Below are 20054 nucleotides of genomic sequence, written 5' to 3'. Positions count from 1 at the left end.
GTATCTATTTTTTCCTCCCATTCATTCTTTTTGTTATTGACATCTTCACAAATACTCTTACATGAATGCCGCTCCAGCCTGAGCCGCTTCTGCCTTTGGAGCGTATTGTTGTTCCACTTAGGGCTTACATGTAATCTGGAGTAATGTGGCGCGGTGACTGCCTCTTTTGTTGACGGACTTCCGCCGGGTGGTACGCACTGTTAGGAGTGGCGGAAGGCACTAAAAAAATAAATAATTAAAGTGCCTTCGCCACTCGGGGTCCGCCGTGCGGCAGGTGATATGACCGGTGCTAGAGAGGCAGAGCACTGTAGTACTAATGTGCATGGGGTTAACTGCACCCAGAGTGCACTGAAGCAGACTCTGTTAAGAACACAGAGCTGCAAACTTAAAGCACATATACCGCTGAGTCTGTATAGCGTCACAGACTGCAGCGATGTGGACACAGAAATAGCCTTAAACCCCAGGACTATCCCCTCTAGACCTACCGTAAAAAATGAGGTATGAGGTGTCACAACTGCGAACACCCAGGAGGCTGCAAAGACGCTGGCGCGATGCAGGATGCTTAGCTGCTACAAAAGGTATGGCTGGTGCGCGCTGGCGCTAGCGCTGCTACTGGACGCTGTCCAATCACTCACACAAACGTAATATCAGAGGGAAGGGGTTTCATAATAAGTCATCCACCAGTCCAAGCATCCAATACCAAACATACAGCAGCAGTATGAAATACTAGCGCATGGCAGAACAGTCATGCACGCTTTTTATACCAAACGGGACCTTCCGGAGATCTCCCAAACTCCAGGAGGAGCCAATAGGATTACACACAGGACCTGAGCATGTGACTCCCAAACTCCAATGGGAGCTCGTCCCATGAGCATGCACAGTGGAGGGAACGGAGGACTTAGCCTCTGGAGAGAGTTGCCGCAAGGCACTCTCCTCTGCAATCTCCTTTACTGCAGATGAACTGCAGGAGACTGCAGCATGTAAGGATCTAGATTTCACCGTAGGGAAGGGAGAAATCAGACTCCTAACATGTGATCGGCGTATTTTGGCGTAGTAAACGCCTCCCTTTTGATGCATTTAAGCCGTGTGGAGCGCATTCTGTAGTAATTACAATAATAATAATAATCTTTATTTTTTTATATAGCGCTAACATATTCCGCAGCGCTTTACAGTTATTACAGCTATAAGTAAACTGCAAAATCCTGATATCCTAAGCACATATATTTCACTATGTAGTAAATTAAAAGGAAAAATTATCAATTGACAGCTGAGTATCTACCAGTGTTTCTTCATAATGGGCCAGATTCCAACAGGCTTATATGAGGCTGTCATGTTCGTGCCAGGAGATCCGTGCTATCACACGATACTCAGACTGTGAAATAACGATACATGAACCTGGTCTTAATTTCTAAAAATTTAGATTCCTGTCTTGCTTCGTATTATAATGGGTCATTCTTTAATTGGAAAGTGCCTCCTAGTGGCTACATACAATATTATAGCTCTAAAAACAATGTTCTTTTATTTTAAAAACAAAAAACTAACACATTCAGAATAGGATAGTAGTGACAAAAACAGGCCACAAAAACGTTCTCACCTAGAGCATAGCAATAAAAAAATCAGCTAAACTTCTCTTTTATATTAGTTTAGTATTGATTTTCATCAATTATATATGAAAGTATAAAAATGAAATAATTTCTATTATTAGGCTCTATTTAGTATGCAAGTTGTGAATGCAGCTAGTGAATTTTATGCCTTTTCTTTATGACAACCAGTACTTAGTCCTAATATATTGATACTTTAATTCTCAAGTGGACATGTCTTCTTAAACATTAATTTGATGTGAATCCTTTTTCCTAGGATGCAAGCAGATAAATTTCTGCTGGTTTTGTGTGCTGCCATCGCTTGTGTTTTTTCTTCAGAGTTTCTTGACCAGGAATGGAAAGAATGGAAAGCCAAACATGGTATGATATAATGCTTCCTATACAGGATCTGACTATAAGGAAGGTAAAAGACAATTGTTCTGCACCCCACCATTACCTATTGGCTTGAGCAAGTCTACACAAACACACATTTCTGCCTGTCATATCTTGAGGTTGGCCTGGCGATATGCTTGGGATCATTACCATGCTTTAAAACCCATCCTGTGACGATACATTTTTGGATCTGTGTCAGAGTCTGGATTCTCTTCTATAAACTTTTTTCCTTTCAGGCCCTCGGGGGTTAATATGGGTTTTTGCCCCCGGTGGCTGCTGGTGTTACTACAAGTTTAGTGAGTCTGCTTCTGGGGTTTTCCCCCCCGGTGGCCGCTGGTGTTACTACAAGTTTTGTGAGTCTGCTGCTGGGTTCCCCCCGATGGCCGCTGGTGTTACTACATGTTTAATTAGTCAGCAGGTGGTGACCCCCCCCTTCTATAAAGGGTCTTCAGGTGCTGTAGCTCACTGTTTGTAATACTGGTCATTTGCTAACCAACCTTGGTGAAGACTGGACATACCTGGTGCAGAGGGGGTTCAGCTTATCTGGAGCAGTGATGATGCTGCTGGATGCTGATCGGGTGCCTTACTCTGCTGCTGGGAGCATTGGCAGTTTTGGTTTTTAGTTGCTTTAACCCCGTGGTGTCTGATTTATATTTACTTTCATGTTATTGGTGCAGTTCACTTTATTCCCTGTCTCACATCCTGGGGAGGGGGTTGGGGGTTTAGCTCAGGGCTGAACAGGAGATAGGGACAGGTCGGGGACTCACTACCATCAAGTGTACCTCAAGTTAAGGAGAGTCAGGGCACCCCCTTTAGCCTGAGGGGAAGTTGAGGGGCCCTGGTTCCACATCTCCTGTTTCCCCGCAACTGTCCTGTGACACATCCACGTTTCATCTTCCATGCACTTGCTAATGCAAAGAGGTTTGCACAAAAAAATCTCATGATACATGGCCGCAATCATTCTTTCATATACATGGATCAGTCGTCCTGGTCCCTTTGCAGAGAAACAGCCCCTGAACATGATGTTGCCACCCCCATGCTTCACAGTAGGTATGGTGTTCTTTGGAGGCTACTCAGCATTCTGTCTTCTCCAAACACGACAAGCTTTGTTTCTACCAAACAGTCCTATTTTTGTTTCAACAGACCATATGACATTCTCCCAATATTCTTCTGGATAATCCAAATGCTCTCTGGCAAACTTCAGAAGTGCCCTGACATGTACTGGCTTAAGCAGGGGGACACGTCTGGCACTGTCGGATCTGAGTCCCTGGCAGCATAGTGTGTTATTGATGGTAGCCTTTGTTACGGTGGTCCCTGCTCTATGCAGGTCATTCACTAGGTCTCCCCTTGTGGTTCTGGGATTTTGGCTCACTGTTCTTGTGATCATTTTGACCTCACGGGTGAGATCTTGCATGGAGCCCCAGATCGAGGGAGATTATCAGTGGTCTTGTATGTCTTCCATTTTTGTAATATTACTCCCACAGCAGATTCAGTCTTCCCAGCCTGGTGCAGGGCTAGAATTTTGTTTCTGGTGTCCTTCAATAGCTCTTTGGTCTTCACCATAATGGAGTTTGGAGCATGTTAAAGAAGAATTAACAGGTCTGTGAGAGCCAGAAATCTTGCGTGTTTTGAGGTGACCAAATACTTATTTTCCACCATAATTTGAAAAATAAATCTTGCCAAATCAGACATGATGATTTTCTGGATTTGTTTTCTCATCTTGACTCTCATAGTTGTGGCCTACCTATGATGTCAATTACAGGACTCTCTCATCTTTATAAGTGCAAGAACTTGCACAATTGGTGACTTACTAAATACTTTTTTCTCACTGTATATATATACTGCTCAAAGAAATAAAGGGAATACAAACACCCTGTTGCAAATGGAATAGTGTTCCCTTAATTTTTTTGAGCAGTATATATATACATATATATGCACACAGTGGATAAACTGCGTGCAAAAATATATAAAGTATACATAAATGTTTAGCTGGGCTTCATTTAGCTGGAGGCATGCTTAGGGTCGTTGTCATAAAGTTCCTCTTTATTTGCAGCATTTTAGCAAAGGGATTGCAAATTGTCTCTTGAGAGAGGAAAAGGACTAGAATTCTAGTGCCACCTATAGGAAGTAGCAATCTTAAAAGTCAATGTCCACCCTTTAACAAGCCTTGCTACATGACTTAGGATAAAAGCCAAAAGCAATTTGCAGACACAGTGTTTTGGGCTACTACCCCTTGTCAGTGCAAAGTCTGAGATCTGGTTAGGCTGTGTGAGAGGCGTCTGGCCGGGATCCAAGGGATAACATTTTTCCTTGCGAAGAGTGACATGTTAAGCATACCAAGATGAGGAGACGTTTAAGCCGCAATGCTCCTCTGGGAAATATGCAAATTGTCTCTTCAGAAGGATCATTGTTTTATTGCGACATTGACAGATATTAAGAACCGTTCATATTGTTCTCCACCTTTACTAAAGCTCCAAGTTCAGCTGCCGAAGAAGAGCTCAAAAGCATAATGCTGTGTCCACCATGCTTCTCTGGGGGTATGGTGCTCTTTTGGTGATGTAGCACCTTGATTTTTCACCAAGCAAATTTTTGGGAATTATGACCAAAATATTTCAACTTTGAGTCTCATCAAACCATAACACATTTTCACACATGCTCTTGTCTGACTGGAACAAGGTTTTGTTAATACATAGCCAGGCATGGATGATTTCCTTAGTAGAAAAACTTATGTCTTGCCAGTCTTCCCCACTTGCCAGATTTACGAAAATTACAGTAAAATGTTACAATTAGTCAACTATTATTTCAGTTACTTCTCTATCGATTTATACAAATTATGGCAGACATTGAAGGTTTCACACATACGTTTTTTGCATCAGCTGCAATCTGCGAAAATGGCGGAACACGGATGTGCAACCGTTTTCAAAGCAACATGTGCTACCGGACCGTTGCTGTGACGGATCCAGGGAAGGCAGAAATTTAAAGGAACCGTGCCCGGGAGGAGAGAGAGAGATTTTCACCAGCCACCAGAACAGGATTTAGGGTTAAATTTCCAGCAAAGGCAATTCTTCTGGGCATGCGCAGTGAGAAATGCGGATCCGGCCAGCCTAAAAAACGTTTCATTGTCCGTCCTGTCATGTCAGCAGACGCCAAAATTTTGGTGGATCCGTAAAAAAACGGATCCAACGGATGACCATCTGTCAAGATCCGCCGATAATGCAAGTCAGTGGGGAAAAAACGGATCCGCCAAGAAAAATGTCGGATCCGGTTTTTTTGCAAATCGGCGAATTTTGACTGATGGAGACAAACGGATGTGTGAAAGAGGCCTTAGAGTAGGACCAGAGTGGCAACATTTTTTCTCGAACGTCAAGAGAAATTAAAAAAGTTTCTCCATCTTCTCCATACTGTCAGTCTGTGAAAACTGAACAGCACTCGGATGATATCTGGGTGCAGTCTGATTCTTTTCACAGACCCATAGACTTGACTTGCCAATTTTGATCCGACATTTCGATGAAAATCAGTCTCTGATTTTTCCCTTAAAACAGTTGGCCCCATAGAGTATCATAGTCAAACACCAAGGGAATGGGGAAGGAGAGTCAGTTCACCAATATAGTGTTCTCCTGAGCCTGTGGTTCAGAAGCATCGCACAGAGATGCTCTGGTCAGGAATGATGCAACTGAACAGCAAAGAAGAAATCCTCAAGCAATGATGGGTGGGTATAAAACTTGATGTTTATTCCAGTATGTTAAAAGCAGGGAAAAGCAGGCAAAGCCACAGGGATTGGTATAACCTATGCATATCGGCGTAATGTCTTATTCATGGTGTCAGGACGGAGGCATTACGCCGAAACGCGTAGGTTAAACTAATCCATCATTGCTGGAAGATTTTTCTTTGCTGTTCGATAAAAATCAGTCTTGTGCATGAGCCCTTACAGTGAGTGTTTAGTGTGAGCACAGTAGAGGGGGGATATCAGAGAACAAAAGGACTATCGGTAATAAGGGAAACAAAACACAATGCCAAGTCAGCAGACTATTGAACATAGCAAGTGATGGCTGATAACTGTTATAAATAAATCCAGATGTGATTACAGTCCAGCAACTTTTACTGTGTACCGTGCAGAAGCTAAGGTTCAAAGGTCCAGTGTGTAGGCGAATAAGTGATTGACAGTCTTCCCTATATGAGCACCCACACATAGATGGCTGTCATTCATAGATTTCTTTATATATAGTATTGCCCAGTTTTAATTGTAATGTTATGTTACATGTGCAACTTACAACTTGTATTAATCCATAAATTCACACAATAAATTATCTAATTACTGATTTTATTTCATAAACTCAAAATAGACAAGGAGTACAGTAATTTTCGAGATGAGATATTCCGGAGGAAAACGTGGGAGGCAACATGGCAGAAAGTACAGAAACACAATCAACTGGCCGACCAGGGATTATCCAGATACAGAATGGCCATGAATAAGTTTGCTGATATGGTAAGTTTATAAAAGTAGCCTAAAGCAATGTAAAACATATTAAACATTTTTTTTAGGTTGGTCATCAGTATCAGATCAGTAGCAGTTTGACATCTTATGCCTCCACAGATCAGCTTTATGCAGCTACTATGGCAGCTAGATATACAGTGAAGGAAATAAGTATTTGATCCTTTGCTGATTTTGTAAGTTTGCCCACTGACAAAGACACGAACAGTCTATAATTTTAAGGGTAGGTTATTTTTAACATTGAGAGATAGAATATAAAAAATAAAATCCAGAAAATCACATTGTATAAATTATATAAATTTATTTGCATTTTGCAGTGAGAAATAAGTATTTGATCCATCTGGCAAACAACATATAATATTTGGTGGCAAAACCCTTGTTGGCAAGCACAGCAGTCAGACTTTTTTGTAGTTGATGATGAGGTTTGTGCACATCTCAGGAGGAATTTTGATCCACTCCTCTTTGCAGACCATCTCTAAATCATTAAGATTTTGAGGCTGTCGCTTGGCAACTCAGAACTTCAACTCCCTCTGTAATTTTTCAATGGGATTAAGGTCAGGAGACTGGCTAGGCCGCTCCATGACCTTAATGTGTTTTTTTTAACCACTCCTTTGTTGCCTTGGCTGTATGTTTTGGGACATTGTCTTGCTGGAAGACCCAGCCACAACCCACTTTAGATTAGATTAGATTAGATTAGATTAGATAAACTTTATTGATCCCGGAGGAAATTACAGTATTACAGCAGCAGAACAAAGATCAAGAACATTACAAGAACAATACACACTTTACAAAATAAGTCTATATGGACAGCAGATGCGGATAGACTGGTACTTGTAACTCACCAATTCCCCCCCATACACTTTGAACTTCATTTAGTCTTGGGATGCTTTACACTTATACATTTGTTAAACATCCCCACAGCTGTCGGAACAAACGATTTTCTATATCTTTCCTTTTTACACATTAGTTGGAGTAGACGCTTGCTGAATGTGCTCTTTTGCTTCGCAAACAGTTCATAGAGCGGGTGTGTATTGTTGCTCATTATAGCCTTGCATTTCTTAGTAATTCTATCCTCTAATACCTCCTCGAAAGTCCTGAGTTGTAGACCCACCGCCGCACTAGCCTTCTTGATAAGTTTATTCAGCTTATTCGCGTCAGCTGTGCGCACACTACTACCCCAGCATATAATTGCATCAAAGATTGCACTCGCCACAATGGATTGGTAGAACATTTCAAGCATTTTGCTACACACATTAAACGACCTTAACTTCCTTAGGAAGTAAAGTCTACTCATCCCTTTCTTGCAAACCTTCTCCATATGGCACCTCCAATCAAGCTTGCTGTCCAGGTGAACCCCCAAATATTTGAAATTCTCCACCATCTCCACATCCTGACCATCAATAGTGATAGGTAAGCAATCCTTCATGCACCTTCCATAACTCAACACCAGCTCCCTGGTTTTCTTTACGTTGAGTTCTAAATGGTTAGCCTGGCACCAGTCAACAAAGTCCAAAACCACCCTTCTGTATTCCTCCTCCCCCCGGTCTCTCTCAATACCTCCGACTATCACTGAGTCATCAGAGTACTTCTGAAGGTGACAAAGGTCTGATTTATACTGAAAATCAGCTGTGTATAACGTAAAAAGGAATGGCGACAGCACCGTTCCCTGAGGGGCTCCAACACTACTCCGCACACTATCCGATACGGCCGCCCCCAACCTCACAAACTGTGGCCTGTCCGACAGATAATCAATGATCCAATTCACTAGTCCCTCATCAACCGCCATTTCAACCAGCTTTTTACGTAATAATAGTGGCTGTAAGGTGTTGAATGCACTGGAGAAATCGAAGAACATGGCACGCACAGTGGTTCTATCATTGTCCAAAAAGGAATGTACTGTTTGTAGTAGATACGCTACAGCATCGTCCACCCCCAGACTCTGCCGATACGCAAACTGAAGGGGGTCCGTAAAAGCAGACACCCTCGGACACAAGTAGGCAAGTACAATTCTCTCCAAGGACTTCATCACATGCGATGTTAAGGCCACCGGTCTATAGTCATTATGGGAGCTCGGGAAGGTAGTCTTGGGAACCGGCACCAGGCAAGAAGTCTTCCATAGAACTGGTACTCTCTGTGATTGTAAGCTCCAGTTAAACAGGTGCTGGAAGACAGTGCACAACTGATTCGCACACACTCTGAGGACACGTGGACAGATACCATCAGGCCCTGCTGCTTTACCCATGACCAGCTTACTAAACTGTTCCCTCACATCATTTTCGGAGATCAAGAAAGACTCCGACTTCCTCCCCCCAGTTGATATTGCTCGTCTCTCCCCGGCCCTCTCCTCTGTTGACATGGCACATTTATTGTTGAATCTGTTGAAAAAAACAGATTACTTTTAAGACACTTTTAATGTCCTGGTGAAGGGAAGGAGGTTGTCACTTAGGATTTTATGGTACATGGCTCCATCCGTTCCTCCATTGATGTGGTGAAGTAGTATTGTGCCCCTATCAGAGAAACACCCCCAAAGCATAATGTTTCAACCTCCATGCTTGACAGTGGGGATGGTGTTCTTTGGGTCATAGGCAGCATTTCTCTTCCTCCAAACATAGCAAGTTGAGTTAATGCCAAAGAACTCAATTTTTGTCTCATCTGACCACAGCACCTTCTCCCAATCACTCACAGAATCATCTAGGTGTTCATTTGCAAATTTCAGATGGGCCTGCACATGTGCCTTCTTGAGCAGGTTTAAAAATTATAGTGGTACACTCAGGAACCTCTTGTCTTGAGACAAATGAGGCGACAGAACCAGAGTACAATATCAAGTTTGTATTATGCAAACAAACGTAGGTGCAGTGCGTGAGCAACAGTTCAAGTAACCACAGCAAACAGGATGCTATTTGAAGAAGTTCATATGCAGCACTGCTGCAAGCAAAGTCTCATGCCAAGCACACACTGGGGAATGCTGATCAGAAGACACAGTTCACAACAGGGCTGGCAGTCTCAGAGTAAGAGTCTTGAAAACAGTGTAGAGCTGAGAGTCCAGAACAGTCAAATATACTGGCACTGAATGCCAATGAGATTAGCTGAAGCAGGCTGAGCTTACGTGTCCTAAGTAGGCAGGCTGAAGCAGATGCAGATAAACACAGACACACAGCTTGTAGCATGAGCACCACTGCGAGCTGGGAAGGTTTGCTGGAAAGGCTGAGCTGGATTCTCTGGAGAGGATCAGTCTCTTGCAACACAAAGCCAGGAATACAAGCAGAATACACAAGCATGGACTGGGAAGGTAACCAAGGTTATATAGACAGGGATGGCGGATCACATGAGCAGAAGTGAGGCAGCAGATGCCATCTTGTAAACGGGCAATAAAGCACCACAGATGAAACAGGGAATCCAGAGTACTAGAAAAAAAAAGTCTTCAGCTCACCCTTTGTACTTCCATGTTGTTTTCAAGCACGGGCCACAGCTCTGTCAGGCAATAGACAAAATATGGAAAAGACGGTCCAGCTCAAAAGGGTAAAATCCAAAATATTTTAATTAGATATCCATAAAATAGGTATACAAAATACAAAGAACGGATCCGCATGTCTGCCTTTTTGGCGGATTTGAACTGATGCAAAAAACTGAAGTGTGAAAGAGGCCTAAGGCCTCTTTCACACTTCAGTTTTTTGCATCAGTCGAAATCCGCGAAAAGGACGGATGCTGGATCCGTTTTAGAATTGATGACAACGGATGCCACCCATCCGTTTTTTTGACGGATCCGCAAAATGAAGAATTTTAAAGGAATCGCAGCCTGGAAAAAAAAAAAAGAGAGAGAGAGAGAGAGAGAGAGTTTTTTTTTTTTTTTTTTTTTTTTTTAATCCGGCACCCAGAAAGAATTTCGAGTTAAATTAGTGTCTGGAGGATCCGCCAGAGAAAAAAACGTTACAAGCTCCGTTTTGAAATCTTTGAGGATGGTGACGGACAGCAACTTTTGGCGGATCCTCAAAAAAAACGGATGCAACGGACAGCAATCCGTCACAATCCGCCATTAATGCAAGTCAATGGGGGAAAAAACGGATCCTCAAAAAAAATTGAGGATCTGTTTTTTTTCAAAACCTGGCGGATTGTGACTGATTGTAAAAAACTGAAGTGTGAAAGAGGCCTTAGACTCTGTGTCAGTAACCGTTCTACTAGTGGATCCTAAACCTAGTAGTCTAAATGGAGCCCGAGTCCATGTCCATAACACAACAGTTCTGCAGAGAATTGAGAACATAATAGACTGAATGATAGCCCAAGTCCTATCTGTGTCTGCATACCTGACCCGTGGGGTCAGCAGCTGCAGTACCAGGGACTGCCTAGGAGTGGTACCTGGCTGCTACCAGCAGTTCAAGCCTGACTCCACCAACAGGAGCTCCAATGAACACTAGGTAGCTTCTTAACTCCCCTGCTCTTAGTCAAGCCATGCTTTGTGGCACTGTGGGTCCATGAACTATGTGTGCCATCTGCATGCATAACAGTTTGCTTCGGCTATGGGCCCCACTGATTCCCAAACCCCTCTATGCAAAGAGCTGTATTGACAATTGATCCTCTAGCAAAAGAACCAGGATAAGTGTTATGAATGAGTCACCGTAGGAGGCAAAAGCAGAAATACTAGCTAAGTCCAGAAAACCAGAGAAGTTGGCAGCTATCAGATTGCAGACCCCTGAACCTAACAACAACAACTAGCAGTAGCCGTGGGGGGTTCCTACGGTGCCCTAGACCTCTCGATCACAGCCAGAGAACTATATAGCCTAAAGATAGAAAGGGAAATCTAAACTGCCCCAGAGCAGACCCCAAAGCAATAGGCAGCCCCCAACATATAATGACGGTGAAGCAAGATGAAAAAACATTCACACAGATAGAAAGATAGGCTGAGCAAATGATGGGGCCCAAGCTAACTAAATAGGACAGAATAGAAAAGCTGCTGTCTGCAATCCGCCAAAACCCTCTCAAAAACAAGAGCCAACAGACTGATAGGGAAAAAGCCCTGAAGACGCTAGGCTTCAAAAAGACTATATCAGTACTCAGGTATTATCTGAAGACAGAGAAAAAAGGAAATCAGCTCACCCAGCAGGGAAAGGCAGAAATCCAGAAAAACAAGGCAAAACAAAACCAAAACACAAATGCAAAAAGTAGAGCAGAAAACTTAGCTTTTGAGGAGCAGGAATCAGACTGGTCTCCAAGAATCCCTCAGAGTAATCACCCGCAAGGCAGAAGGGCATCGGCTGCCTTATATCCAGTCAGCAATCCCAGTCACCCAGTCATCATCATTCTGCACAGGTGCTTTGTAATCAGCCTCACTACCTTCCTTCACCAGAAGAGGGAGTTCATCAGACCTCAATGGTGAAGGGGAAAATGAACTCACAACAGTACCTCCCCCTTGAGGAGGGGTCACCAAACCCTCATCCACGCCACCAGGGCGATCAGGGTGAGCCCGATGAAAGGCACACACCAATCTTTTGGCATGAATATCAGAGGCAGAGACCCAGGAATTATCCTCCTGACCATAACCCTTCCACTTAACCAAATACTGGAGTCTCCGTCTAGCCAGACGGGAATCCAGTATCTTCTCTACCTCATATTCCATGTTACCTTCAACTAATACAGGGTCCGGATGTGCCACCACAGGAACAACTGGTTCAATAAACCTCTTCAACAAGGACTTATGAAACACATTATGAATTTTAAATGTGACAGGAAGAGCGAAACGAAAAGAGACCGGATTAATAATCTCCAAAATCTTGTAAGGTCCAATAAATCTAGGCTTAAACTTAGGAGAAGCCACCTTCATAGCGATATTTTGTGATGGTAACCAAACCATATCACCAACCTTAAACTGGGGACCAATGGTCCTATGTCGGTTGGAAAACCGTTGGGCCTTTTCCTGGGAGAGAGATAACTTATCCACCACTTGGTCCCAGATCTGGTGCATTCTCTCCACCACAGTGTCAACACCAGGGCAGGCAGAAGGCTCCACCTGCCCTGAAGAAAATCGAGGATGAAACCCAAAGTTACAAAAAAAAGGTGACATCAAAGTGGCAGAACTAGCTCTATTATTTAAAGCAAATTCGGCCAAGGGCAAAAATGAAACCCAATCATCCTGATCAGCGGAAATAAAACATCTCAAATACGACTCCAAGGTCTGGTTTGTTCTCTCCGTCTGCCCATTGGTCTGAGGGTGAAAAGCAGAGGAGAAGGACAACTGAATTCCCAGCTTGGAACAGAAAGTCCTCCAAAATCTAGACACAAATTGAACTCCTCTGTCAGATACAATGTTCTCAGGAATCCCGTGCAAGCGAACCACCTGTTGCAAAAACAGGGGCACCAACTCAGAGGAAGATGGCAACTTAGGGAGTGGTACAAGATGAACCATCTTAGAGAACCTATCACAAATCACCCAAATAACAGTCATTCTCTGAGAGACAGGCATATTAGAGGTGAAATCCATTGAAATATGGGTCCATGGCCTCCTGGGGACCGGCAAAGGCATCAACAACCCACTAGAGTGAGAGCAAGGTTTAGACCGGGAGCAAGTCCCACAGGACTGCACAAAATTCCTGACATCACGAGACAAGGAGGGCCACCAAAAAGACCGACTCACCAGATCTCTAGTATCAAAAATACCTGGATGACCAGCCAATGCAGGGCAATGAACTTCAGACATCACTCTCTTCTTCCACTGGTCAGGAACATACAACTTTCCACTGGGACAACGCTCAGGTTTGTCCTCCTGGAACTCTTCCAGAGCACGTCTCAAATAGGGCGAGATGGCAGAAAGAACTACCCCTTTGCCTAAGATGGTAGCAGGCTTGGTCACCACAGGAGAATCAGCAAGGAAGCTCCTAGAGAGGGCGTCTGCCTTGACATTCTTAGTGCCAGGAAGAAAAGAGACCACAAAATCAAAATGTGTAAAAACCAAGGCCCACCTAGCCTGAATAGGGTTCAAGCGTTTGGCCGACTCCAGGTAAATCAAATTCTTGTGGTCACTGAGGACCACGACTTGGTGTTTAGCTCCCTCCAACCAATGTCTCCACTCCTCAAATGCCCATTTCATGGCTAACAGTTCCCGATTCCCCACATCATAGTTACGTTCAGATGGAGAGAACTTTCCGGAATAGAAAGCACAGGGATTCATTTTAGATGTTCCAGGATCCTTTTGTGACAAAACAGCTCCTGTACCAATCTCAGAAGCATCCACCTCTACCTGGAATGGGAGTGAGATATCAGGTTGCCGCAAAACCGGGGTAGAAGTGAATCTTCGCTTCAGCTCCTGAAAGGAAGAAACAGCCTCCGGAGACCAATTCAACACATCAGCACCCTTTTTAGTCAGATCAGTCAATGGCTTGGCAATACTAGAAAATTTTGCTATAAATTTCCGATAAAAATTAGCAAAACCCAAAAACTTCTGGAGGGCCTTCAAAGAAGTGGGCTGAACCCAATCATAAATGGCCTGTACCTTGGCCGGGTCCATTTCAATAGTTGACGGAGACAAAATAAATCCCAAAAATGAAATCCTCTGTACCCCAAAAAGGCATTTCGATCCTTTGACATACAGGGAATTCTCCCTCAAGATCTGGAACACAGTCCGAACATGTTCCACATGAGAATCCCAATCCTTGGAGAAGATCAAAATATCATCCAGATAGATAATCAAAAATTTATCTACAAAGTCTCGGAAAATGTCGTTCATGAAGCACTGGAAGACAGAAGGGGCATTAGTGAGCCCAAAAGGCATCACCAGGTACTCAAAATGTCCCTCCGGAGTATTAAACGCCGTCTTCCATTCATCCCCATGCTTAATGCGGATAAGATTATACGCCCCCCTGAGGTCAAGCTTGGTAAACCAGCAAGCACCTTTAACTCTGGAGAATAGATCCGAAATCAGGGGTAACGGATACTGATATTTAATAGTAATTTTGTTGAGGGCACGATAATCAATACAAGGCCTTAATGAACCATCCTTTTTGGCCACAAAAAAAAACCCGGCACCTAAGGGTGAAGAGGATGGTCTAATATGACCCTTCTCCAACGCCTCCTTAATATAGGATCGCATAGCCTCGTGCTCGGGTACAGATAAATTGAAGAGCCGACCCTTAGGAAATTTATACCCCGGGCTCAGTTCAATTGCACAGTCATAACTCCTATGAGGAGGCAAAGACGCAGACTCATTCTCACTAAATACATCATAAAAGTCCGCCAAATAGTCAGGAACATCATGCGACTGAGGAGAGGTGGAGAAAACCGGAGCCTCACTAAGGGCACACCGACAACCCCAACTCACCACAGACACAGATTTCCAATCCAAAACTGGATTATGAATTTGCAACCAGGGAAACCCCAGAACAATGGTATCATGCAAATTATGCAACACCAAAAATCTGCAATTTTCTTGATGCTCTGGGGCGACCCGCATTACCACCTGGGTCCAAAACTGAGGTTTATTTTTCACCAAAGGAGTTGCATCAATCCCCCTCAAAGGGATAGGCGTCCGCAGAGGTGTCATCGGAAATCCACAACGTTTAGAAAAATCCAAGTCCATTAGGTTTAGGGCTGCTCCCGAATCCACAAAAGCCTTGGCGGAAAATGTGGACAGGGAGCAGATCAGAGTAATAGCCAGAAGAAACTTAGGTTGAACACCCCCAACAGAAAACGTGTGTGCAAAGCGTTTCTCTCGTTTAGGACAGACAGAAATAATATGCGAGGCATCTCCACAGAAAAAACACAACTTATTACGCCTTCTGAACTCCTGACGCTGCTCTCTGGAAAAAACTCTATCACATTGCATAGGTTCAGACACTTGTTCAACAGGTGGCAACACCTCTCGTGCAGTCCTGCGTTCACGTAAACGCCGATCAACCTGAATGGCTAATGACATAGAATCATCAAGACCAGAGGGAACAGGAAATCCGACCATAGTATCTTTTACGGCTTCTGACAAACCCTTCTGAAAGAGAGCTGCCAAAGCATTATCATTCCAGGTAGTAAGGTCCACCCACTTTCGGAATTTTTGACAGTACAATTCTGCAGAATCTCGACCCTGGCTCAATGCCAACAGGGTCTTTTCAGCCTGATCAATAGCATTAGGTTCGTCATACAACAACCCCAAGGCTTGAAAAAATGCATTCACATTAGTCAGAATAGGATCATCTGGTTTCAAAGAAAACGCCCAATCCTGGGGATCGCCACGCAGCAAATAGATGACAATTTTAACCTGCTGCGCAGAGCTCCCTGACGAGTTAGGCTTCAAGGCAAAAATTAATTTACAATTATTTTTGAAATTCAAAAATTTAGACCGATCCCCAAAAACATCAGGAGTAGGGATCTTTGGTTCAGCAGCATGTGAATGAGCAAGGTAGGCGGAAATTCCCCGCACTTCCGCAGCGAGCTGCTCCACACGATCAGACAATTGCTTTATCTCCATTGAGAGAAAAAAAAATTCCCCCTACGGCCTCAGGGATATAGAGGAAAAATTATGCACACTTTTTTTTTTTTTTTTTTACAATTCTTTCCTGCTATTGAGTACCCTAGGATCTGCGGTATGGCGGGTGATTCTGTTATGAATGAGTCACCGTAGGAGGCAACAACAGAAATACTAGCTAAGTCCAGAAAACCAGAGAAGTTGGCAGCTATCGGATTGCAGACCCCTGAACCTAACAACAACAACAAGCAGTAGCCGTGGGGGGTTCCTACGGTGCCCTAGACCCTGATAGGGAAAAAAGCCCTGAAGACGCTAGGCTTCAAAAAGACTATATCAGTACTCAGGTATTATCTGAAGACAGAGAAAAAAAGGAAATCAGCTCACCCAGCAGGGAAAGGCAGAAATCCAGAAAAACAAGGCAAAACAAAACCAAAACACAAATGCAAAAAGTAGAGCAGAAAACTTAGCTTTAGAGGAGCAGGAATCAGACTGGTCTCCAAGAATCCCTCAGAGTAATCACCCGCAAGACAGAAGGGCGTCGGCTGCCTTATATCCAGTCAGCAATCCCAGTCACCCAGTCATCATCATTCTGCTCAGGTGCTTTGTAATCAGCCTCACTACCTTCCTTCACCAGAAGAGGGAGTTCATCAGACCTCAATGGTGAAGGGGAAAATGAACTCACAACAGATAAGATTTTGTTTCATCTGCAGACACTAGATGCCTGATTGGAAGCCCAGACGTCTGTTGTGCTAGCCCAAGTAGCATTACCTACAGCTGTGCCTATTCAATCTGAAGCTTATACCTCTGGAGTGGAACCCCTCCTGTCTGATCTGCCTCAGAACCATGGGGATGAAAAGCAGTGCTGTGGGTCCCTAGAGCAGTGCATGTGGCATTATGAAGTTTTGGGCCATCAGTTTTCTTCAGATCGAGTCAAGATGGGATTCCTAATGATCTACCTAGCAAGAAATGCCTTTGCCTGGATCAACCCCCTATGGGAGAGAGGGGATCCTGTCACGTCGGACCTGCAGGCATTCCTGGTGGTCTTCCGAAAGGTCTTTGATGAACTTAATCTAGTATCTTCTGTGACAAGTTCCCTTCCTATCTTCCTGGAACAGACCAGACAGGTAATGCGTGTGAGGAGACCATCACATCTGGATCTGTTTTTTCAGAAACAACCTGTTCCTCAGCCTGCAAAGGCAGACTCCCGTTTGGAATCCATGAAGGTTTACAGTACTTATATGGCTGAGCAGCAGCTGAAACCCAGTTGTGAGAAGAGATTGTGATATCACTGCGGTTGTGTAAAACATCCCGACAGTCTTTGTACTAAGAAGTCTAAAAAATTCCGAAGCCTTGGGCCAGTAGGAGAGACTGTTCCTGGCAGGACTATTCCCTCTCCACCTGTGACTGTGACTGTATTTGTGGCAAGTGGAGGCTTTGTTTCACTGGGACAGTTGTTGCCACAAGCTGTGAAGAGTCGGTGTCAGATTCTTGTCTTATAGCTCCAGAATCTGGTGAGGGTGTTGTCAGGTGAAGGATGAGCCCTACCAAAAAACAGTCAAGTTATTTGTAAACAACTTGAGCTCCAGATAGAAACATTACATATAGAGAAGATCACCTTCAATGTGCTGTCTGGTTTATTCCATCCACTTTACTTAGGTTGTCCGGAGCCAAGAACTTGAATGCCTTTTCTAGTCTGGAGATCCCAAGAAGTGACACATTGGGAACAGTGGAGTTATAAAAAGTGTCTGGTCCCGAAACTTCCAGGTCAACCACCAGTTTTGTCATCTTCTTGGCTAGGTCTGCTAGTCTCCAACTCACTATGTGCTGATGTTTTTGAAGGAAGGGAAGTGGAGGCGATGTCCCCACACAGTCTTGATGATTGTTCCAATGATCTGCTATCAGGAACCTCTCCGCCTCGATGATGTGTTGTCTTGCAGACCAGGCTCACGATGAACCTGGAGAAGGTATATTCAGTTCCTAGGTGGTAGGTTAATGAGAACGTTAAGGTGGTGGCATCTTCCAAGTATTTGTGAGCCAACAACCAGGCGGAGAAACTCCCGTTGATGCTTGAATCCTCCAGGGTGGTAGCTGATCTACCACCTGCATACGTGACACTTGTTTTTAGTGATTTTGTTCCTACTGTATAGAATAATTTTGGTACAGTCATATAATTTTTTTCTCATTTCAGACACCAGAAGAACGGTCTTCCAGGAAATGTTTTCTTTCAAATGAAAAGCCCCAGAACTATGTCCCTGTGCAGGATTATTCCAGAAAACTCAACATACCAGATTCAGTTGACTGGAGAGATTCAAATTGTGTGGGTCGTGTAAAAAATCAAGGTCTTTGTGGATCCTGCTGGGCATTTGCCACTGTAAGAAAACTTATTAATGTACTATCAGACTATAGCTTAACGTAACATGATATATTTTTTTACACAGTGTAAATCCCTTCTTGGCCTTGGGATTTTTTGTTTTTCCATAATTTTTTGGCTTCCCCTCTTCTCAGAGACATAACTTTTTTTTATTTTTCTGTCAATTTGGCCATGTGAGGGTTTGTTTTTTGGTGGACGAGTTATACTTTTGACACCATTGATTTTACCATATAGAGTACTGGAAAATGGGAAAAAATTCCAAATGTGGTGAACTGTAAAAAAAACTGCAATTCCACAATTTTTTTTTGCATTTTTTCAACCATGTCTACTAAATGCTTATTAGTTTGCAATACCAAACACGTATAGGTTCTTTTTCATTGAAGTGATGAAAAAAAATCCAAAGTTTGTAAAAAAATTTAAAAAAGGCGCCATTTTCCAAGACCCATAGCGTCTCCATTTTTCATGATCTGGGGATGGTGAGGGCTTATTTTTTGTGTGCCGAGCTGACATTTCTATTGATACCATTTTTTTATTGATACAATGTTTTCATAGTTACTGCATTTTATTGCAATGTTGCGGTGACCAAAAAAAAGTGATTCTGGTATTTTGATTTCTTTCTTGTTACGCCGTTTAGGCTGGTTTCACACTTGCATTGAGGAGGGCTGCAGATGGCAACCTCCTTCCTCCTTTCTTCCTCCGTGAAGCTCAGCCTATGCTCCGCCTACTGCTGCATGCGTCCTGCATTTCCCTGCGTACCTATCTTTAACATTGGGTACGCAGGGACTTGCGTTGTATACAGATGCGTCCGCATGTGGCGATTTGACGTGTGCGGCGACTGCACGGAAAACCAAAGCTGGAGAGGTGACCTATGACATACCTATAAGTCATACGTTGTAAAGGGGTTAATAACCTAAATGTGACAGATTTATGTGCCAAAAACGTGTGTGAATATTTTGGACAAGAGTTATTGTGTATATTAAAGACACTTGACAAAGGGCTAGTCTATAAAAAAGTAAGCATGGTTAAAAAGTGACAACATGTCCTAGAATATGTGCTTGGCTAGCACGGTACCAAACCACTTTTTTCGTTTTTTGAAAAAAAATACACAAAAATAGCTCAATTCCTAAAAAGTTGGGATGTTGTGTAAGATGTAAAGAAAACATCAATGCAATGATTTGGAAATCTCATATAGCAATATTTTATACAGAAAATAGATCACGAATCAGAAGTTGAACCCTAGACATTTTTCCATTTCATTTATTAAAATTAGCTAATTCAGAAATTGACATCAACAACAAATCTCAATAAGGTTGGGACACGGTGAACCAAAGGTTGGAAAAGTAAGTGATATCAATGAAAAACAGCTAGAGGTTCAAATTTCTATTAAGTCACGTGATTGTGTATAAAAACAGCATGTTAGAGAGGAGGCAGAGTCTCTCATAAGCAAAGATGGGCAGAGGTTCACCAATCTGAGAACAATTGTGCTTAAAACTTGTGAAACATTTAAAAAAATGTTCTAATAACTAAAATTGGAAAGATTTTGAATATCCCACCGACTATAGTACATAACATCAAAAGATTCAGCGAAATCCACAAGTACAAGAGACAAGACCGAATGTCAATATTGGATGCTTGTGAGTTATGGGCAATCTGCAGAAAAACAGGCATAATTTGGTAGGGCAAATCACTTCCTGGACTCAGGAACGCTTCCAGAAATCTCTAGCATGCAATTGAGTAGCCATTTACCAAAACAATCCAGAAAAGCTGCCATCTTAT

General features: G+C 43.2%; 1 protein-coding gene across 1 annotated transcript in view; it reads left to right on the top strand.

Moving 5' to 3' along the window:
• The first annotated feature begins 1858 nt into the window (after positions 1-1858).
• The window catches only part of LOC141098888 (cathepsin L-like proteinase), a 29950-nt gene continuing 11754 nt past the window's right edge, over positions 1859-20054 (top strand). The window contains exons 1-3 of the mRNA XM_073586853.1: positions 1859-1961; positions 6317-6459; positions 18096-18278. Of these exons, the coding sequence (XP_073442954.1) occupies positions 1859-1961; positions 6317-6459; positions 18096-18278 (429 nt within the window). The remainder of the gene's footprint in view (positions 1962-6316; positions 6460-18095; positions 18279-20054) is intronic.

The sequence above is a fragment of the Dendrobates tinctorius genome, unplaced genomic scaffold (genome assembly GCF_039654945.1).
Source record: "Dendrobates tinctorius isolate UK_male_01 unplaced genomic scaffold, ASM3965494v1 ptg000097l, whole genome shotgun sequence".
NCBI lineage: Eukaryota > Metazoa > Chordata > Amphibia > Anura > Dendrobatidae > Dendrobates > Dendrobates tinctorius.
Note: the sequence above shows the minus strand (reverse complement) of the source record. Positions and strands in the feature narration are given on the sequence as shown.